This window comes from Cryptotermes secundus, unplaced genomic scaffold (genome assembly GCF_002891405.2).
Source record: "Cryptotermes secundus unplaced genomic scaffold, Csec_1.0 scaffold593, whole genome shotgun sequence".
NCBI lineage: Eukaryota > Metazoa > Arthropoda > Insecta > Blattodea > Kalotermitidae > Cryptotermes > Cryptotermes secundus.
In genome coordinates, this window is record NW_019739960.1 from 309522 (window position 1) to 333186 (window position 23665).

Below are 23665 nucleotides of genomic sequence, written 5' to 3' on the forward strand. Positions count from 1 at the left end.
CCAAACATGCTTCCGTTAGTGTCGCTATTTCTGCATGTCCACAGATAACTCGGAACCCTCCAAACAAAATTTTTAGCCTAATTTCCTCAACAAATTTGTATCGCCTGGAGCGAATGTGGTCCCGAGTCTAAAGAACGGTTCAGAACTCCTGGATGAGATTTGAGGTTGTAGCGGCGGTCAGGATTAAGATTTAGGTCTTTTGGGCTGTTGCACGCAATGTTATTTGAGGTACAAGTATTTATGTATTTATATTTACATGTTTGCCATAATACTCGGCGTCACGGCGCAGACGACCGTAATCTGTACCTCCCTCCCCACAAAGTTGCATAACGACCACCCTGAAGCATTATTTATGTCTGATTTTGTAGATGAAACTGTGACATTGATGACTCTTTGGGAAACGTAAGAGGGATGAAGAGACAGCAATTTGGAGTAAACTGCATAATGAGGGGCTTCAAAATTTGCTCTCCTCACCAGGCATTATTAGAATGATGAAATCAAGGAGGATGAAATAGACAGGATATATAGCAAGCATATAAGAGAGCCCAAAACATCATACAAATTTTCGTACGAAACCTGAAGGGAAGGCAACCCCTTGGCAGGTCTAGGCGTAGCTGTTAAGAAAGTACTATAACTGATATTAAAAAGGAATGGAAGGATGTGGACTGGATTTATCTGGCTCACGATTGGGCCAGGTGGCGGGCTATTGTGAGCACCTTTGGCTTCCACAAAAGGCGCGGAATTTCTTGACTGCCTGAGCGACTATAAGCCCAGGAAGAAGTCCGGTCCATGAAACAAGCTACAAATTCATCTACTCTGGGAACCAGGGTACATCATAAATTATGTAGAGAACCTTACCGAAGGAAAGCCCTGGGTAGGTACATTTGAATTTCTCACTGGCGTATGATATCGAATGTTGAAAGTAGGATGTATATTTCTGATGACGACGTAATGTCATACGTCACCAGTTGATGATGATGCATTCTCGTTCCCTTAGTACATTTAGGATGCCTGTAAGATGAATTATGGCAAGTGATTTCAGGCCCCCATCGTCTGCAAGTATTTTTCTGTGCTAGAGAGAGGCGATTGAACTCGGGTAATGCTTGCTTGTCTTCTCGTCTGCTGTCCAAAAACATAAAAATTAAGATATAAAAAACTATAATTTTACTTGTGGTTCTGTATGGGTGTGAAACTTGGTCTCTGACATTAAGGGAGGAACATAGACTGAGGGTGTTTGAGAACAGGGTGTTGAGAATATTTGGACCGAAGGGAGATGGAGTGACAGGAGGATGAAGAAAACTTTATAATGAGGAGTTTCATAACTTGTATTCTTCTTCGAGTATAATTAGATGATCAAGTCAAGGAGGATGAGTTTGGCAGGGCATGTAACACGAATGGGGGAGACGGGGAATGCATATAGGATATTGGTGGGAAAGCCTGAAGGAAAGAGACCACTGGGAAGACCAAGACTTGGGTGGGTGGACAATATTAAAATGGATCTCGGAGAGATGGGATGGATTGGATTGATCTGGCTCAGGATATGAACCAGTGGAGGGCTCTTGTGAACACGGTAAAGAACCTTCGGGTTCCATAAAATGCTGGGAAATTCTTGAGTAGCTGCAGAATTGGCAGCTTCTCCAGAAGGACTCAGTTATAAGAGTAAGTAAGTAATAGAAAGAGTTTGCGTGGGTCAAACGGTACTCCTCGTCCAATCACGAACCGCGTAGATAGACTTGGAAGAACTTTCGGAAGATAGGTAAGCATATATCCGGCACACTCGACTAGATTCGTGAGGAAAAGAACAGGTTAACTGGACATGTATTTCCATACGATTACGTTATTTATAGCATGTTTTAGTTGGAAGCTTGCGTGTGCTCTCTCTGGGGTGGGGGGTCCTCTCAAAGGTATGTGATGTGGACAGAATTTACTCTCGTCTCCCACCCCAAGCTTTCGGATGAATGAGTCAGCTTCAGCATGATTTCCATGCGCTCTGGCATTTGCATGACTAAACTGTCGGTGGGAGGTGGGTGGATATTCGGCGAAAGGTAATACAGAACACGAGAGGAACGAACGACTGTGGTGTAATTTGTGAGGATAAAGTTATTAACACTTAAATGATGAATCTCGTTACGTTCTGTTGCATGTGGGTTATCACGGCGTTGAATACCAACACTTTGAAGTACGAAATTCCTCGAAATAGTGTTTAAAAATTAATTTCCTACTTCATAGGAAACAAAGTTTGTCTCCATTATAAAGGAAAGTTGGTTAATGCTACCCAGGGACGTAATAGTTGTTTGATCTGTAGATCATACAAAACACATACAGGGTGTTCCGTGGTTTGTTTCGTAATAACTTCAAGAGGTGGTTTCTGAGTTCATTCTGGGGGATAAATATTATATCAACAAGGATTCTGTCCTCGGCGGTTTCAGTGCTATGAGTAATTGAAACGTAGCGTTATTTGAAGAATACTGTATTCTGATTGGAAAAATATAACATGATTACATTATACATTTTAAAACATGATTACATTGTACATTTTAAAGTTATTGTTCAAGATGTCCGCCTTCAGTTTGGATGCACTGCCTGATTCTTTTCACTAAGGGTTGTATGACCTTACGAATAAATGCATCGCTCTTAACATGTCTTGCGGCGTCAAAAAATCGCTTATAGTAGTTCATCTCTTATGCGCATCATGCCCTTCATCTTACCCGTCACATGATAATGCAAGGGGCTGAGATCCGGTGAACACAATGGCCAGTTCAGCGCTCGTGCACGGCCTATCTGTCGGTCAGGAGCTGAGATCCGGTGAACACGGAGGCCAGTTCAGCGCTCGTGCACGGCCTATCTGTTGGCCAGGGGCTGAGATCCGTGAACACGGTGGCCAGTTCAGCGCTCCTCGACGATCTATCTGTCGGTCAGGATCTGAGATCCGGTGAACACGGAGGCCAGTTCGGCGCTCCTCGACGGTCTATCTGTCGGTCAGGGGCTGAGATCCGTGAACACGGTGGCCAGTTCAGCGCTCCTCGACGATCTATCTGCCGGTCAGGAGCTGAGATCCGGTGAACACGGAGGCCAGTTCGGCGCTCCTCGACGGTCTATCTGTCGGTCAGGGGCTGAGATCCGTGAACACGGTGGCCAGTTCAGCGCTCCTCGACGATCTATCTGCCGGTCAGGAGCTGAGATCCGGTGAACACAATGGCCAGTTCAGCGCTCGTGCACGGCCTATCTGTCGGTCAGCAGCTGAGATCCGGTGAACACAGTGGCCAGTTCAGCGCTCGTGCACGGCCTATCTGTCGGCCAGGGGCTGAGATCCGGTGAACACGGTGGCCAGTTCAGCGCTCGTGCACGGTCTATCTGTCGGCCAGGGGCTGAGATCCATGAACACGGTGGCCAGTTCAGCGCTCCTCGACATCCTATCTATCGGCCAAGGAAATGTTCATTCATACACCTCATGACGTTCCTACAAAAATTCGGAGATGCTCCGTCATGCTGGCGGTACATCAGCACTTGTGCTCGGAGATGAACGTTTTCTAAGAGGTTCAGCTGTTCGTTTTACAAAAAAATCTGACGAAATATCGCCTGTCAGACGTTTTTGGATGTTGGAAGATGTACGGTCCAAGCAGCTGGTCGCCAGGTGATTCCACACCACACATTTACAGAAATACGAATTTTGAAGTTGCTGTACTGTTTCTTGCGCGTTGTTACGAGCCCGCAAGTGGAATTTTCTATATTGACTCCATCGCGAATAATATTTGCTGTGTCTGTAGTTAGCACCGCTAGTATTTTGTGGTGTGATGTGTAGTATGGTACAAGGGTAATAACGTTTCGGATGAGAATACTGCCTCTATCTTCAGAGTTGAGGTGGACCAAGTAAGGAAAGTGATTATGTAGATGACTGGGGCAGCGGAATTGGGTCACGGAAGATAGACGCAGCCATTCGGAGCCATGAGTGGGGCAGGACAAGGAAAGGGACAAGACGGCCATTTGTGTTTAAACAAGTGCTGCTTATGTGAGGAGGGGAGATATTACTCAACGAATTCTGACTTCGTCATTAGACGGAAGCCAGTGATGAGCCTCACTCCACAATTGATTTACCCCAAAGGGTGAATCCCCGTCACCCATTTGAAAGGAAGCTGGATTGGTCTCAGCACCGGTGAACCCTGGGAGAACAGAAAAATTTCTGCCTGTGCCGAGAATCGAACCCCGATTCTTCATAGTGTAGCTCGTTGTCTAGTCACAATACCGACCACAGTCCCTGTGTCTGGTTTGGTCGTTTACGAGTATAAGGGCCCCATAAACTACATTTGTTCCCCCTCCCCGTCCATCTCCGTATTACTTCCATCGTCTTGTGCATGTCCCTCATGTTACAGAGCAAGTTGATTTGGCTGTGCTGCTCAAAACTTGTATTCAGGAGCTTTTTGAGCTGAATCTCGGTCGGGACACCGACTGTACTGACTGAGGGGTTGCGTGAATTTCTCGAGTCCCTTCAAGCGCATGCCGTCATAATACCTCGATTAGTCTGTGGCCGCTTCCTTCCTTCCAGAGCCTTTCCAGTTCATTGTTCATCGATCTGTCTTTCGACGCTGTACAGCCTAAGATCGTACGCAGTAGCGCAGTTGGTTGAGACAGTGTACTACAAGCCAGAAGGTCGCGGGTTCGACTCCCGATGAGGTCATTAGAGTTTTTTCGGTAGACCCAATCCTTCAAGCCGCACTATGGCACTTGGGTCAACTCGGCGTCTAACAAAAATGAGTACCAGTCACCTTTCTGGGGGTAAAGGGGGCCGGCGGGTAAGGCTGACAACCTCACCCCCATCGATGAGCCGATTATCTAGAAAATGTGGGAGCCTCAACGTCTCACAACCCTGGGAACCTCCACGGCCTGTTAGTCGTAAGATACAGTGCCGTAAAATAAACATAAAGGAGATATGTAACATTTGAGGATCTCGTAGCTGTTGTTTCTTGCTTAGCTAACTCTGCAACCCTGAAGATGGAGACATCATGCCCCAAAGCCGCCTGACTTTCACCGGACGACACAGCATTGTGGCCCAGAAGATGCAACACTTCTCGAAAAAGTTACTTGTCGTTGCGTGGCCAGAGAAAGGGCTGTTATTAGTCTGTTCCCAGTGACTCGTCCTGACCTTACCCCATCCCTTCCTGCTTCCTTAGTCTGTTATAACCAGGGCCCGGATTTTGATGACCTGAAAATGTTTAAAAAATGACCGAAAAAAATCCAGAAAAATGAACTAAAGGAGAAAAGAAAGAACACTTCGCTTCCATATTATTCACATTTCAGAAAATATATGAAGAAAAATTCCTTAAAATGGCCAAAAATGACAAGAAATACCCTTAAAAGTCCAAAAAATGACCTTAAACCTAAAAATGACAAAAAATTACCTATAAAATTTACATTTCTGTAACCAGCAGCTCATATCCGAGATTTATATATTTAAGAGCATCGCATGGGATACAAGGAAAAAAAGATGACATGTCATCAAAATCCGGGCCTTGGTTATAACAAACCAAATTTCTTACGTGACTCAGTCCAATCCTGAAGATGCATACAGTTTTTCATAGAAGTTTCTCCAATGCCCTTTTCCCTTTTCCTCGGTCATCTCTATACCCATGTTCCCAACTTAGTAGAACGTTACTGTGAAACACTGGTAATCTTATTTAGTCGGATCCTGTTGCCTAAATCACTGTCAACACAACGCGATTTTCAGCAGACTACATGGCGTCATCTGCTTTGATTAGTCGTAGTGTGGTGATTCAGAAAGAACTCTTTCATCGTAGCCATGAAAATCCCAAACCTCTTATCATGTTTGTATTTGTAATGTAGTTTCAGAATTAATACAACTGAAGGAATCAACGCCAGATTATGAATTATGTAGTATGCCAGATTATGTAGTAACATCTGCACTGTACGAGTACTGTCAGAGAAAAAATGTGGCTCTTGTTGTTCCCGGGGTGAAATGAAACTGTCTTTCTTAATATTTGGTTGTTCGGGTTTTGCAGGCTTTCGGGGGTTCTGTTGCTCCGTATGTGCTATATAGAATTAGTGAATAGTGGTGAGTTTTTGTAACCCTTTAGAGCTCAGTGATAAGTACACGTACATGTACCACATGCTTTTAACATTAGGAAACCCACCATGTTTCCCACACCTGGTATCTTATATATTTTTCAGAATAGTTGTTTCCCCGGCAGCATTCATCGGCTGATCTTTGTGATAAAGACGATGTGTTTTCTATGAGGTAGAAACTATGTGTTTCTGTATTATTCAGATGAACGTCTTGCTTAAAGGAACGAAATCTCACGTCTTGCTTAAAGGAACGAAATCTCAGTAAGGTAAAAGCAAAGCTATCCCTGTAATAGGCCGTGGAGGCCCAGGCTATGGATGGCAGTTATAGAGCCCACATTTTCTGGACAGTCTACTCACAGATGGCGGTGAGGTTGTCAGCCCTACTCGCCCGCCGCCCTTGACCCCCAGGAAGATTCGTGGTGTTAATTTCTGTTAGAGGCTTAATCGACCCAGTGCCACAGTGCGGCTGGAAGGATAGGTCAATTGAAAAATCTAATTACGTCATAGGGAATCGAACCCGCGACCTTCCGGCGTGTAGCAGTGCCTCAACCAACTACGCTACCGTGTGCCCACCAAACCACAGTAGCAAATACTATATGTACGATCTGTTTTAACATTAAAAAGTCCCTGCGATTACCCAGAAGTGTCAACTAATCGAGCTTTGTAATGGAGACGCAGTGTGTTTTATGCGAGATCGGAACTGATTTTTTAAATATTAAAAATGTATTAAAAAAGTAAAGGTATAGGGACTATAGTGACAGATCAAAGGAATCTCAGCAGATTAAATTCTGAAAATGTGTGCCATCATTCATATTCCCGTCTGTAATCTACAAAGATTAAATTGTAAAAATGCTGCAATCTTACCAGTGCCTTTTATGGGTGTGCAACTCGGTCGCGTGGTCCCTCACATATATGAAGATTGAGGGTGATTATGTACGGGATGTCACGGAGAGTATTTAGACCTGAGAACAGGATGCTGAAGTTAATGTTTGGACCTAAGAGAGAGGAAATGAGTGGTGATAGGAGAAGACTAGCTATTGAGGACCTTCAGAACTTACACCCTTCCTTGCAGAAGAGTGTTAACTCTAAACTACGAAATGGATCGGAACTGCAGATGCCCGTTGTATTGTCTGAACTCGGTGGTAGAAATGGAAAAGGCAAAGGGAAATTTCGAAATGCGGGTTGTGATGAGAGCAAGCAGAAGAATAAAGGATGTGAGTTGTGCAAAGCGATCGTTACAAAACAGAGTAAACACGCCTACAGCCAGAGCCGCACCGTCCTATGGGTGCAACGGGTGCATCGCACCCGGACGGGTAACATAGAGCAGTGGCGGCTTGTTATGGGGAACAGAAGTTTGATGCATTGCAGTGGAGTGCCGAAAATCATGGGCGGCGCCAGAGATTAGCAAAGTATGCAATTGCTTACGCGAGCCGTGATTGAAGGGGCGCATTTTCGGCAACACACATGCAGAGGGAGAAGCGGATACACCATTCACACCCTCCTTTCGCACCTCGAAGGGTTGAATTGTATTTTTTTTAGAGACGTAGCAGCGGTTTGAGTGATTCAAATGGCTTTAACGTTTGGAAGCGTTTGCCTCGACCGTTAGGAAGACACGAGAAAAAAATTCATATGTAAGGCTACAAGTCATGATGCATCTCGTTTCATCCTTGAAAAAATGTAGCTACAATTGATTCATTCCATGAAGGGTTAATAAAATTGAAGGAAAAAAAAAAGGCTATGGATGGCAGTTATAGAGCGAATGACTTAACATTATTCAGTATTTAGCCAAGCAGGATTCAGGTTTTAGAGGAAGTGCAAACAAGTTATATGAGAGTTGCAGCGGAAATTTTTTGAAGATGGTGGAAATGATTGGAAAATGTTATCTTGTCATGGCCGAACATGTCAAACGAATTCAGAAATAACAGGCCTCATTATTCGGGAGAAAAATGTAAAATAAAGTTATTTTAGCGATGTCAACAAGTAAGGAAAGAATTTTGGAAATGCTGAAGTTCTGCAAATAATATTAAGAGTTCACCCATGATTTTAGCCATCAGGAGAAATCTACATTTATTGTTATATTTTTATTTCTAAATGAAAATTCAAGGAAGATCGAAATTTATTAACATTTGTATGTTTCTGTTCTGTTGATAACGCCACGGTGACGGCTAGAGAACATAGCTAAAGAAAACATAGACACACATGATATGCATGGCTAGGGCTGTGATAATGGTGCAGATGTGAAATGCAAAAATAATGACCTGCGGATGAAGGTATGAGGGGTATTCCTTCTCGGCCCTTGCACCGCGACCTACAGTGGTCTGTTGTGCTTATGACCTGCGAAAGAAAGTAAGTGATTTAAATCCAAGGGCGTTCTTTGTCCCTTGTACCACTTATTGCTTGAATCTGGTGGTAAACAGTACAGCTAACGTTTCAGATGAAACAAAAAATTTCTTTGGAATAGTGTAGCTATTTTTGCTCATCAACGTACACTGTTTAATACTTAAAAGAGTTACCCTAAACGTGACCGTTAAGTCCTTGTGTGATGCAAAATATGAAAGTAGGGTGAAAATCATAAGCCCGTAACCCCTCCCCTGAGGTTTAGAGCTTGGGAGACTTCCTCTTCCTGCGGGCTGGGCGATAGAGCGACACTGTGTCGCCCTCCTGGTAGCCCGCGGAGTTGGCCAGGCGGTCATACCAAGTTTTCATTCGGTCACTGGTCAACTTCAGATGTTGGGCGGGCACAATCATCTGTGTTGTGTTGATGGTCCACTAGATCTACCACGTGATGAGTGGTGGGTCGATCCTTTTCGGGGTGCCGGTCGCAGGGCAGGCTGAGTTCTCTTCAGAACACTAGCCTGCCCTGGGTTAGGCCCGCACTGTCGTCGGTGGATGACCTGTAAGCAAGGAGGAAGATGAGTAATTTTGCATCCCAATCCCTCTGATGCGATTCGACGAGATTTCGGTGCTTGACCGTTTTGTTACAGCGCTCGACCGTGCCGCCCGATTGCGGATGCAGGGGTGTAGTGCATGTCTTACTCCCGGGCGTTCCAAAACTTCCTGCATTAGACGGGACTAGGAAGTGTACCGCCCTGGTCGCTGTGCAGCTCGCGGTACTCCGAAACGGCAGAATAAGTTAGTACCCAGTGCTGCCGCCTCTTGGCAGTGGCGTAGGTCTCCGGCCACTTGGTAAAATAGTCCATAGTGATCAGGAGGTATCGGTTCTCTTGGTCGGTGTGAGGGAAAGGTCCTGGTGAATCGATGACTATCCTCTCGAAAGTGGTTCCGAGGTTGTACTGATTTATTAGGCCCCACTCCTGTTGCGCGGGCATCAGATGGCCGAACAGGCGTCGCACTGTCGGGTCCACTCTTCAGTATCGTGCCTTGCCTGAGGCCAGTAGTACTTTTGTCTGTCCTTGTGTAGGTTCTTGTTAACATGCAGGTGTTCTCACTGCTCACCACGTAGTGTGGCCAGTACTTCACTTTACGTTGAGGCATGACTGAGCTGCTTTAGACCGTCCTTTGGGCCCAGTATTCCTTATACGTGGGGCTGCTGTCGGCGACATCTTTCCATTCCGGGCGTTGTACAGCTTCTATCTCTTCTAGAATATATCCCATGGTGTTGTCTTTTCAGCTAATCCCTCCTTATTGTGGCTGTGTCCCATCTGTATGCGTCTACGGCTGCAGTAGCTCGCACCCGCTTGACTTCTGCCCGCGCCTCTTTTTTTTTTTTTTTCGTGGTCATCGGGAAAGAGTATCAGCATTGTGGCTCCGACCGTGGCGATGCTCGGGACTTAAGTTGTATTCTAGCAGGCGCTGAATTCAGCGGACTGTTTGCCCTTCAAGGTTCTTAAAATTCATGAGACAGGTTAACGCAGGTGAAACTCTTGCCCGTAGAGGTTCTGATGGAAATATTCTAGTGTCCTCACGATGGCCAGTAGTTCCCGCCGGGTGAAGCAGTAGTTTCTTTCCGCCGTGTTCAGCGTCTTACTATAGTAGGCTATTACTCGCTCCTGCCCCCCCCCCCATGTACTTGTGAAAGTACCCTCCAGACCCGATGTTACCTGTGTCTGTGTCAACGGTGAACTTTTTCCCTGGTGCCGGGTACGCAAGGATGGGTGCTATACATAGGGCGTTCTTTAGTGACTGGATGGCGGTCACTATTTCTGGAGTCATTGAAACGTTTGCTTTTCCTTCGTGAGTTTCGTCATTGGCTTCGCAGTGTCGTCGCAACCGGAGATAAACCGTCTGTAGTAGGTATATAGTCCCAAGAAGCTCCTTATTTAGTACTTGTACCTAGAGATTGGCCATTCTCATACTGCCTTCCATTTATCAGGGTCTATGGTCATTCCTTCTGGCGACACAATATGACGTACCTCTTCGTACTGAATGATGAGTTTTTCTAGTTCCTGTGTTTCTTCGTTGCTTAAATTTGGCCTGGGCGCTGAAAGTACATCCTCTTAACTGTTGGGCGGTCTCCTGTATCAGGGAATCTGCTGCGTCAAGCGGGGTCACCTAGCGTGATTGGTTCACAGTGTTCCAGGGAGAACCCTTTGGCTGTTCGCAATTGGTAGTATTCATGACTCTGGCGGGCACCTCCCGGGGATCCCTGACTGTTATCAGGCTGTCCTCTTCTCCAAGGGACGCTCTCAAGTCGGGCAATCACTACTACCGCGCATCGTGTCGACACCACTCGGTCACTGGCCACCACAAGACAGGGAAACCGGGACATCGCTTGGGACCTCGATAGTAATACTTCCCCCTCTCCGGTTTGCAGCGTGTGGCGCCCCTGGTCCACAGATTCGTCATACATACGGAATATTTATAATTAATTATCAGTAATATTTTATTACAGATCTAAGTTGAGGAAGATAGTCGCAATCCTCATGCTCTTCAGAGACTCATAAAATTAATTAAACTTGGTAATCTGAAGGTGAAAAATGTAGTACTTACACATAAGGGCGGCGGATTGTGCTTGCACCCGGACGGTAGATCTGCCTGCTTACGGTATACACACGTAGAGTTACTACCTCGTTGACGGCCATGAGAGCCAGAGCGAATAAGCAGATGTGACAGTGTTTTTGTGCTGGCTATCCGAGATATGAGAGGAGGAACGGGTCGTAGGTGGGAGGGAAATATTAGAACGGTCTGAAAGTAACAGTGGTCGGGTATGTAAAGTGGATTTTACTTGCCTAGGATTGGGTAGTCACTTATTCCTTTCTAGTAATAAACCTTCCGATTCCATAAGTCTAATTTTTTTGACCGGTTTGCTTAGGTGGGTTCTCCTGTCTGCTGATGGGACAGCTGTCCCGATTTAAGAAAGCTCATCAAAGATGGCAGAAATGATACATTTTCTAATCATCGCACACTTTAATTTGCGTTCGTTTAGCTATGCTGTTTGAATATTAAACCCATTGAAGCACTGTGGTAATTAAATATGTCATGTTTCGACATTAACAGTTCTGAGGGTTTCAAGCCGAGTGCATTGTGTTAAAGTTCTCAGAATATTCAGTTATTTTCTGAATCAACAATAACTTATTTGGTTTTCTGTGCCATAAGAGTTGAACTGTTAAATGTTAATCCATCTAAATTTTAAATGCCTTTAATGGTTCAAAGGGTTAATTACGTGTTGGGTACATATTTGGTCAGAATGACTTAAGGGAAACAAACTCTTCGTGTTTCGGTGAGGAAGTCCAGTTCCTTTGCTCGCTCGTACAATGAGTGGATTTTTGTTGAGCTTAAGGGCGATATTGTGGACCACGTAGCGACAGCAGCAACCTTGCCTTGCTTCAACTATTGATCTCGCACTTCCTCTCGACATCCAGACCTCCATGTCTACCAGTATGACAGCTAGAAAACAGCTAAATAAGCTAACACGCGGGGTGGTATATAAGCCTTTTAGGGATGCGATTGCTTATGTTACGGTCAGAACGACAGATTGTGCAGTTTGGTAGTATTGGATGTAAAAAACTGTAGTTTGTGACCGGAAGCTATGGCGTTACAAATGATGAAACTAAGAATAAATTAGCGGAATGTGCGCTGTGTTGGTAGTATTGTTGCGAATACTGTGTCGTGCCGTTGAAGTCCGGGGTACAGAAAGCCGCGCCGTTCCGAGCCGAGCAAAGACCGGGTTTGCTATTTATAGATCGCGGCAGAACTAAAAATGGCAGCTAGCGGAAAATAAACATTGAAGCGTAATGTAGTCAAGGTCGTGGGTGGCGGGAGGGGGGACTGGTGTAATCCTCCGCCAGACTCTATTCCGGAGAACTGTGATAGCATGCAACCCCATGTGGGGTTAGGTAGGGGTTGTAGCGAGATTATGATGTTGCGCCCCAGAGAATACATCCCATTGTCCTTACCTGTCCATTGGACAGAATGGTGGAATTGTTTATGGAAGTCGGTAAACGGGGACGTTACTTACTGTTGAAATGTGATAAGTCCCGAGGCAGTTGAGAATTAGTTGGAATTATATGTATATATATATATATATTGTTCTGCTGCCCGTTTGGTGTTTTATTAGCGCCCAATGAATGGTCATTTTAATTGGATTTGGGTGAGAATGAGACAGTTTCCATTAGTATAGAAGCTGTATGCCACTACCACGATGGATCACCGGAAGGCTAATGGTTTTGGTAAAGAACTCTAAAGCGCCAACTGCACTACGAATTTTGTTGGGGGGACCAAATTAAACCCCTTTAAAGGTTTCAGATGCAAACTCCAGGATGTCAGTTATGCGTGTTACAAAAGGGATGGAGTTAAAACCAAAAACCAGACTTCATACCATTCAGTTGAGAACCTTTTGTCTTCTTGTCTGCCATCTAAAAACATAAAAATTAGAATATAGAAAACCTTAATTTTGTCTATGGTTCTGTATGGGTGTGAAACTTGGTCTGTGACATTAAGGGAGGAACATAGACTGAGGGTGTTTGAGAACAGGGTGCTGAGGAGAATATTTGGACCGAGGAGAGATGAAGTGACAGGAGGTTGTAGAAAACTACATAATGAGGAGCTTCATAACTTGTACTCTTCTCCAAGTATAATTATAATGATCAAGTCAATGAGGATGCAATGGGCAGGGCATGTACCATACCACAAATGGGGAGAAGAGGAATGCATATAGGATAGTGGTGGGAAAGCAAGAAGGAAGGAGACCACTGGGAAGACCAAGGCGTAAGTGGGTGGACAATATTAAAATGCATCTTAGAGTGATAGGATCGGATGGTATGGATTAGATTGGTCAGGCTCAGGATAGGGACCAGTGAAGGGCTCTTCTGAACATGGTAATGAACCTTCGGGTTCCATAAAATGCTGGGAAGTTCTTGAGTAGCTGCACAATTTACAGCTACTCAAGAAGGGCTCAGCTCCATGAGTGGGTGAGTGAATGAGTTTTTCAGTATACAGGTGACGTTATTGTGGTCCATTTCTGCGTGAATTCCATTATCAGCACTCCTTTCGTGTCCCAGTAAACAGCTGCCATCAGCTTTCTGGCAGACAAGACAGCGTTTGTTATACTTTTTCGACTTGTCTGGTGAATGTGTGTGCATCCACTGCTTTGACTGCTGTTTGGTTTTAATATTCACAACGAAACTCAGGTTTCATCACCTGTTACTCGTACGCTGTGCTTGAGAAATTCATCACCATCTTTGTGGTATCGCTCTAAAAAATTCGGCATAAGCTAAAGCTATTCTCTGCGTTTTGTGCCCACCTGTGAACATTTTCGGAACACATCTTGCGCAAAACATGTGATAGCCTATCCTTACTGTGATAATCTCGTAGAGAACAGTGCCTGAAAATTGTGGGAATTCACACGAAACATCAGAAATTTTGATGTGCCGTCTTTCACAAATTTCTTGGCCAACACTTTGGACAAGGTCATCCATCACACACTTCGGATGGCCGACCACTACATCTGTTTGCCCGTCTTTGAACATCGTACACCATTGTCTTAAGAAGTTTTTTCAACACTTACATTTGGCCGTAAACCGCCGCGCATAATTTACAGTGCATTTCCATTGTACTCATGTTTTTGCGTGAAGAAAGCGGATAACAGAGCTAATTTCGCAGGATTATCAATCGCAGGACATTCGTAACTCACTATGTAAAGACAAGACCAAACACTGGTTTACCAGTTATATGGTGGTTTACAAGGCAATTAATCATGTGACGCTACCTCATATGCACGAGCTCTCCCCCGCTCCTACATAAGATGCCTCAAATAAGCGGAGGTTACTTTACGAATAGCCCTCCATATCTTCCATCCGTGCCTTCTTCTTCCAAGTGGTCTCTTATCTTGAAATTTTCAACACGGAATTTTATGTGCATTTGTGATGTTCCATATGCATGCTGTATGCAACTCTGATCTCACCCTTCCTTGTTTAAGTTACTGTCATTTTTTCAGGTCAATAAGTCATATAGCTACACATTATGTCATAGGAGCCCGGGGTAGCTCACTAGGTATAATGACAGGATACTGGGTGGATGGCCAAGGAAAGGGGGTTCTATTCCCGACAGAGGTTTCTGAAAAGTTATGTTTTCTGGGATATAATTCCATGTAGTGCGTTGAAATTCACTTGACGTTTCAGAGGAACATGTTGCCTCGTTCTTCGGAGTCAAAAGAAATGTCAGGTGACTTTCAGTGGACTAACAGCATTATATCCCAAAAGATATTTCTTTTGTAACCAGCACTGTAATCCTGCAAGAGATTGTTTCTTCTCCACAGTATCCAGACTGGCTCTGGGACGAAGCAAGCCTCCTACCTGTAGGTACTGGGGGGCTCTTTCCCCAGGGGTAAAACAGCAGGGAGGTGAAGTTGACCACTCCCTTCCATCTAGTGCGGAGGTTAAGAATGTGTCTGGAGCTATATATCCACTCTTCCATACACCTTCATGGTTTGGTCCTTAATTAATTAAGCACATGAAAGATTTTACCTGTGCCACATTCTCATATTCTCCAGTCTTTTCTTACTTTCTCATCCTGTTCCTGTATATTTTCCTTGGCACATTGTTCTCAGATGCTCTCTGTCTGTGTTTTCAACTCTCACAGGGGAGTAGAAAGTTTGAGGCCCATTGAGAGAAGACGTGAAATGTATGGTTTTATGTAGTAATTTTAGAAGCATGTGGGAAGGTAAAGTATTCTGAGCTGGATAATAGCAAGATTTGTCAAATATAATTAGCACAATATGAAAATTGTTCTGGTATTTGTTATTGCTCTTCCAGACCCATGAACTTTGCCACTTTTCAAAGATGTTTGTAGATGCACATGCCAAAATAACCCAAAATAGAATAAAATAAAACAAAAACAGCACTTCCATAATATAAGGTCTTCAGAATTTGACAAATTTTGACAGTTTAACCATCTTGGAATTTAACATTTTTGCAAGGTAGCATTACACTCCAGTATGTCATACTGACAACACAACATATACAGTTGTAAACACTGGCCAATGTACGGGGCGATCAGTACAACCAACAGCCTCCATAGTGTTGACTGAAAGGCCCAAATATGTAGTAATACGAGTAGAGAATTAACATGTGTCATATCTCCACAAAAGTTGATTTGTCAGAAATAAATACAACATAAAAAGGAAATAAATTTGGCTGTATCATCATTGGAGATGCCAACAAGTTCCATTATAACACAAAATTGCATGATATTACTCTTGTTTGTGATTCAGGTAGGCAATCTTTGTTGAATCACCTGCATGTGAAATGGCGTTACTGACAGGTGATAGGAGGGGACTAACAGTGACCTATGTAATAGATGACAGGAAACATGTTTGAACTGTGTAACAGAGGGAAAATTGCATTTGATCTACATAATAATCAGCAGGAAGAGATTTAAACTTGTAACGTGCATTGCATAAGGAAACAAACTTGCGTGTTGGCAGGTTATAGGAGGAGACTTACGCTTGGACCTTGTGTAAGAGACTTGCACTTCGGAAACAGGGACATCAGTAGGGCAGATTTACAACAGAATCCTTCAGGCAAATTAAAGGAGCACAAATAGTGCTCATAATTGTTAGATCAGATTGAGATGTCTAACTGCAGTGGTTGCAGATGAAAGCCAACTGAATGAAGCAAATCAAAACATTGTAATATGTAGTTGTAGTAGAACGGTAAAGTGAAAATTGGAATATTTTTAAAAATAAAATTAATAAGATCGAAGCAGACTATGAGAACATTTCTATTTAGAGGAATAAATTAATTTCAGAATGGCTATCAACCCACATCTACCTTTGTGAAGCGTGAGATAGCTGTTGAATATGTGCCTGGTTAACAATGTTACGCAGACTGAAATACTGATCATATGGCTCAGTCATCAGTATGTGAGCCCAGCCTTTTTTTGAGGCCAAGATTGCTGTTGACAGATTCAGAAAGTTTGAATCACCAAACATTATTCAATTCATGTCAGAATTCACAAAGACATAAAACGTTGTGTTATGAGAACTACAAAGTTAGTAATTCTGATCAAAATATGGAGGAATTGACACAGCAATGGAAGAAATATATTATCAAACTTATTTATAAAAAGTTGAATAAATCTGTTGTAATTATCAAGGAATATTACTGTTATCAACTTTATTCAAAATTATGTCCAACATCATTTTATCAAAGTTAACTTCTTATGTAGATGATAGTATTTGGTGTTATTGTTGATTTTGACAGAATTGATTAACTGCCAATCACATATTCTGTCTTCATCATCAGATATTGGAGGAAAAGCGGGGGTTAAATTGGACAGTACACCAGTTATTTATGTGGACTCAAGAACATCTACAGATTCTTTCATGAATGGTTTAATCTGGCCAGCTATCCGAATTACGAGAACATTCATACAGTAACTGGGCATGCCTGAAGTGATACATGGATGAGCAAAGAGACCATCAGCTATCTGTGTTACTGTGTGATGTCCCTTCTCCTATTTATCATGTATGACTTGGGCCTGACCGTGGCTGTAAGTGACTCACTGTGGTATGTCAGTGCCCTTCGTTAGACTTGAAAGAATTCTGACGATGGTGTATACTGTACTTCTTTTGGCTTATTTTGGACTTCATCCATCGTCTGGTATGTAAAAGACAAAAGACCACGACGTTTCGGAAACTGGATCTGTTTCCATCTTCAGGTGGGTAGGGAAGGATGAACCTACTCAGTTGAGCCCGTTAGAAAGAGCTAGTCTCAATCACTGGACATTTACATACCAGACGATGGATGAAGTCCAAAATAAGCCAAAAGAAGTACAGTGCCCTTCGTGTTAATGTTTTGGTAAGAATTTTAGAAACCTGTTTTTATGATGTCATTTACATTACTGACTTGAGATGGTAAAGCATACACCCAAACAGCAGGCTTTTTTTTCCAGATGATACTTATGTGAAATATAAATCATCAGTTTCCTAAAAGCAGATTTCGCTGAAATGGGAGTCACATTAGAACATTCGCATAACAAATCCCTGATGCGATTAATTTAGCCGGCACAGGTTTTCAGTGATAGCGGCAAGGAGAGTGACGTCTGTTGCCATAATAAACTAGACAAGTTCAGGCAGTTATGAGAGAAGAACGCTTTTTTGTAACAGGTTCTTGTGGCAGCATATCACAGTGTTCTTGACCCAGAACTAACATTTTTTATTGAGTAAGATTGCATGCATCTGAATGGGTATATCGGTGCTCAGAATAATGAACAATTCAGACATGACTTCAGGCACCCCTTTTACAATCATGAGATAGGTGTGTGGTGTGCTACTACTGTTACACGAATAGTAGGTCTCATATTTTTTGAACAGACCTACTTCAGAGTGGTTGAGGAAAGATGTATGATTATTTTCTACAGAATATTGCAACAGCACACACTTCTAATTATTCCATTTATACAGGGTGATTCAGAAAGACACAATTTCAATTGGCTATATTTCCTGAATTATATGTTGCATTTGAATTCTGTAAATTACACTTGATTATACATACGTGGAAGTTAATAGATGTTCAATGTGCCCCCCCCCCTCCTCTGGCTGCATGGATAACATCTAGACGGTAGCTGAATTCATCCTACACTCGATGACAAATATCTTGCGTCACTGAGTTCACCGCAGCTGTGATACAGTTTCTTAGGTCATTCAAATTTGTGGGAAGAGGTGGTACACGCCACACAGTTGTTTGCGATAGTCCAAGTTCTCTAGTAGCACTACGGGTTGACTTCATTGGGCTGCGCTCAAAGTTCACTCGAATGCATTCCACGTTCTCCTCCAATACACGCGATCGGCCCGGGACGCAGTGATGGAGGGCACTAGCGGTAGTACTAGAAACTTTGTAACATCCTCTTTCAAATGTACTTTACAGAATTCAAATGCAACATACAGTTCAGGAAATATAGTCAATTGAAATTGTGTCCATCTTTCTGAATCACTCTGTATTTTAAGCAGGGTGTTCTAAGACAGACTGTAGCCTGAATGGTCTGCAGATCTCTGTAATCTTTATGTGAGGAAACCAGAAAAAAGGCAACATACTCTAATAATCTCCACAGCCCAGCATTTGTGAAACACTTGACATCTTTCAAAGGTCATTGAACTCAAACCAGTGCCGCCAGTCTTTTCAAGAGATTTGTTTAGGAGCAGAAGGGAGACATTTTGAGCATCTCTTGCACCACCACCACCACCCCCACCACTACCACCACCATGACATTTGGAATAACTGGCTGCCTGCATCTTTAGGGTAGAAGTGATGATGTAACATCCATTCCTAATATTCACTGCTGCTGGGAATTTGAATCTCATACATATGAAAAGGACTTCTCTGAAACTTCTAAACTTATGTACGTTGTCTCAGTAGTACCAATATATTGAACATACTCCAACTTTTCAATGGGTGAGCAGGAAATGAAAAGCCAAAGTTCGTTCCTTCTTGTCCTTAATTAAAATCAGTTATAGACTGTTCAGATGAACATAAACTGAATATTATTTTAAGTGATCAGCAGTTCTTTTTAAGTGAGAATGCATAACATATACCAGTGTAGTTCAGGTAAACAGTAGGTTTCAGATTAATTTTTGATTGTTTGTTAGCAGCAATCATACCCAAACTGTAGTAATCAGGGTAAGAGGGGAGGAGCTGTTTACGTTTGTATGGCTGGGTTGAGTGTTGCTATAAAGATTAATCATGGGCTGTACATTTGTTTTCATTTGAGCAGGAAATAAATTTCAGTTTCCTTCATGATAAGATACTGACAGCTGCACATGTATTTCAGAATGTTTTAACTGTGTCTGTCAAAGGAATTGACAGAAATTAATTTTAGATTTGGGAGCATCAAGAACTGTATGTATTTCGTTTCAGTAAGAAGATGTTAGGAAATCTTTGCAGTGATTGTGGCGAAGGGTATACTTATGTACTACTTGTTTGAAGATACTCCAGATATAATACATATGTGTGATACTTGTTTTGCTTTGTTTCAGCTTCCTAGACAAAGTGCACATAATCAAACAACCAAACTACACACCTACAGAACAGGTTAGTAGTGCTAAATTTGTATGTGCAAATCCATCCAGTTTCTATAGTGAAAGAATATAAAATGACCTCCAATTTATGTACTTTGTAAAGCCACGTCTGTTCATTAAATATTTTTCACTTCCATAGTTGCACCTAGTCTTTACTGGTGAGGACCCAGAAAATTTTATTTTGTTAGGGACCAACAGTGTTAAATTCTGTAACTTAAAGGTGCTTAATATATGAAAATAATATTTATTTCAAAATTCTGATGTAGTATGGATTTCAGGTTCCCACAATAATGACTCTGGATCAGTGCTGTCCAACTTTCTTATGTACTCGGGCACAATTCACTGATGACTATGGAGGTGTGGGCGCCACCACACACTACTACTACTACTACTANGATTGTAACACCATGTAGTTCAGAAAAGCATGATGTTTCAGAGAAATTATTGCCTCCATCTTCAGAGTCAGAAAGTAAGCAAAACAAGAAACAAACCTACTTCTGATGTTTTTTAATGGCTTAATCTTCAGATCTAAAGATACAGCATTAAAACTCAGAAGCCTTATACCCTTCCAAATTGTAGTTCAGTTTTCTAAAACACAGTGATAACCACAGTAAATATGGAAATTAAATATTTGTTGTTTTATTTTGCATATAGTCGCTTAACACTACTAGAACTCACAGCTTTAATGCAGTTTTATTATACCTTGTAAAGTTTACTCTTATCATTTGAAATTTTTTATTTTATTTTGTGAACTAATAATAGTTCAGTGCTTTGATTTTTGAGACTGAATTCATATGTCACATTTATGTCATATTAAAAGGTATGGTTATCATGTCCTGACATCACTGCATGTCTAAATATGTGTACAGCTCATTCCAGCCAGCAGTTTGTCAGTTTTTGAAGTGAGATTATTTTTGTCACAGTGATTTAACAACATCCAAGATATCAGGACAAAATAAGTGCCTTGAATTTTACAAGATTAGAAAGACAGCTAATGTACCAAGACTTTATGCAAATTACATTTGGAGATGCTGTAATGAGATGAATCCAAGTATTGCACGAACTTGCAGTTGGACAGAGAATAATAATTAATACAGAGAAGTAAAACAAATTTGAAAACACCAAATGTATTTTTCGGGGAACAACTGAGAATAAATTATGCAGCTGTCTGGAATTTTTGACAAATAAATAAACAGTTTATTCAATTAAAATAATGCAGTTAAACAGGATCATATATCCAGAGTAATTTTTTGAAACAAAAATTCTTCACTGACAGCAAATGTTATACACATATTTGAACAAAACAACAAATAAGTCAAAAGGAGAGTTAGCTTCTGGTGTGAGGCCTTCATATGAACAAATTTTGATGATACAGTTGCATCCACATCCCATTCTTTATTATTCCAGCACTATCCCCATTCTCCATGAGGTTTTCCCACATACACCGCTGTCCAAAAAGTATCCGACTTTTTTTTTCCCGCTGTAAGTAATGGCCAAAGGGGTGGGGAAACTGAGCGTTGTGGTAGAAGGGACTTTCATGCGTATGCGTGATTTTTTGCTGACTCGCAACACTGCCAGATGTGTCTGTGGCTGCCAGATAGCGAAGTGGTGTAGCGCCTGTTCGCGCTTTCTCATTTTGATCAAGATGACAGAACGCTCGGAGCAGCAATACTGCATCAAGTTTTGTCAGAAACTTGAGGATACCCAAGTGGAAACAATCCACAAAATGCAGCAGGCTTTTTGTGATGATGCAATGGGGGTCACTCAGATTAAAGAGTGGTTCAGCCGCTTTAAAGATGGCCGTATGTCGGCAGACAGTGACCAGAGCTCCGGGAGACCGTCAATGAGCCGAAATGCTGATGTCATTTAAAAGGGCGGACACTGATCATGGAGGACTGTCGTTTGACCATCCGGAAAGTTGCCGATGAGGTTGGGATCAGCAGAGGTTCCTCAAACACAATTTTAACTGAGGATTTGGGCATGCGAAGAGTGGCGACAAAATTTGTGCCCAAGCTGCTTTCGCCGGAGCACCAACAACTCTGCCTTGAGGTCGAGCAGGACATGCAAGAGTGTGCCAACAGGGATCCTGAGTTCCTCAAGACTGTCATCACTGGTGACAAGTCTTGGCTGTACGGATATGACCCAGAAACCAAGGTCCAGGCGTCATAATGGAAGCATCCAACATCCCCAAGGCCCCAAAAAGCACGACAGGTTTGGAGCAATGTGAAGGTGATATTGAGTGTTTTTTCGTTTACGGGGGGTGTTGTGCATCATGAGTATGCACCACTAGGCCAAACTGTCAATAAGGAGTACTACCAAGAACTCCTCCATCTTCGTGATGCAGTTCAGTGCAAGAGACCGGTGCTATGGGACGCCCACAACAGGCAGCTGCATCCTGACAACGCCCCAGCTCATTCATCACACCAGAATCAGGGTTTCCTGGCCAAGCACAGCATTCTGTAGGTTTGCCAGGCTCCCTTCTCTCCTGATATGGCACCTTGTGATTTCTGGCTGTTCCCGAGATTGAAGACACTGCAAAAAGGCTCCCATTTTGACAGCCACAAGGACATCATGCAGAACGCGATGGTGCAGCTGCACACCATTCCTAAAGAAGCCTTCCAGAATTGCTTCCAGGGATGCAAGGACTGCTGGGCTAAGTGTGTGGAGTCACAAGGGGCATACTTTGAAGGGGATTATGTATTGTATCCACCAAGATACAGAACTTTATTTTCCCAGCCTAAGGTCGGATACTTTTTTGACAGAGTAGTAAATTCTGTATATCTCCCTATGTCCCCTTTCTACCTACAAACCCAGCCCATCATAATTTTATAGATTACATTATCCTCACAACACTAGGGGACCTGTATAAATTGCAAAATTCCTCGTTTATGAAATATCCTTAGTTGCTCACATTCTTCTTAAGTTCAGATGTGTTAGAACATGTCTGTGCAAATGAATGTACACATTCATGCACATGTGTGATTACTTTAAGTTGTGAGGATCACATCTGTGATACTGTGGTGCTACAGTTACCATATCCAACAGTTTTGGGATTGAATTTTCATGGAGAAGCTAAAGGTCATTTACCCAGTATATCACACTGTTGTAAGAGTGTTTATATGCCATCAAGCTGGTCAGACATTTTATCCTTCCAGTGCTGTACCATTACCCATAAGTTAACCCCTTCACAGTCAGGTCCTACACCAAACCCCACCCCAAATGCAAAGAAAATCCTTAAGTTGCTTTGGATTTAATGTATAGAATTATCACTTTCTTTATGCGTATGTTTATAGATGCATGTTATCAAACCGGTAAGAGCCTATTCTGCTGAAAATAAATCAACAATCAGTGTACTGGAATTTTCCCTTTTCTACCAGATTGTAGGTTTATTGAGTTTATTGTTTTAGAACCTCCAGATTTTATGCACAGATTCAGTTAGTTGTAAAGACAGAGGCATTTATGTTGTGGTCCTGTTGGTTATAACACATGTAATATTGTAGCTGCATACCGGTGTTTCAGAGGGATGTGTTGCCTGCATACGCAGAATCGACATGGGTTGGTTGAGGATATGGTCAGATGACATGGATAGTGGTCACTCAGAATTGTGGGAGGTAGAAAGGTTAAAGCCTCTTGGGGCCAGCAGGAATGGTGAATAGATGAAGACAGACAGATATGTGGGAAAACAGCCACTACTGTGGCTAGTGTGGAGGAAGAACATTTTCTGTGAGGTAGATCTTCCATTCTATCAGATAGTGGATGAGAGGCTTCCATGACCTGATCACAAGAAATTATCCGTGCTGTTCATATAATTAGAGTGGAACTTGATATTGAACATTTTACAGTCCAATTCATGCAAGCTGAATTTCTTGGCAAGGGTGCAAGTGTTATCCCATCCTTGGTTTTGAGTGACCACTGTTTATTCAGGTTTCTTGTATAACCTGACCTCACCCCACCTTGAAAGTAGAAGTAACACATTCCTCCAAAAGTCTGTTCCATCCACCATACTATATGTGTCATGACCCAGGGACCACAGTCTGAATACTTACCACTGTGACAACCTAAAATTTTACGTAAATGCATAGAACTATTTAACTTCCTTGTGGGCCATGTATT

General features: G+C 42.6%; 1 protein-coding gene across 1 annotated transcript in view; it reads left to right on the forward strand.

Annotated features, from left to right (window-relative positions):
• The window catches only part of LOC111872188 (guanine nucleotide-binding protein G(s) subunit alpha), a 113645-nt gene that overhangs the window by 79987 nt on the left and 9993 nt on the right, over nt 1–23665 (forward strand). Inside the window, exon 6 of the mRNA XM_023865828.2 lies at nt 19511–19565. Coding sequence (XP_023721596.1) covers nt 19511–19565 — 55 coding nt within the window. The remainder of the gene's footprint in view (nt 1–19510; nt 19566–23665) is intronic.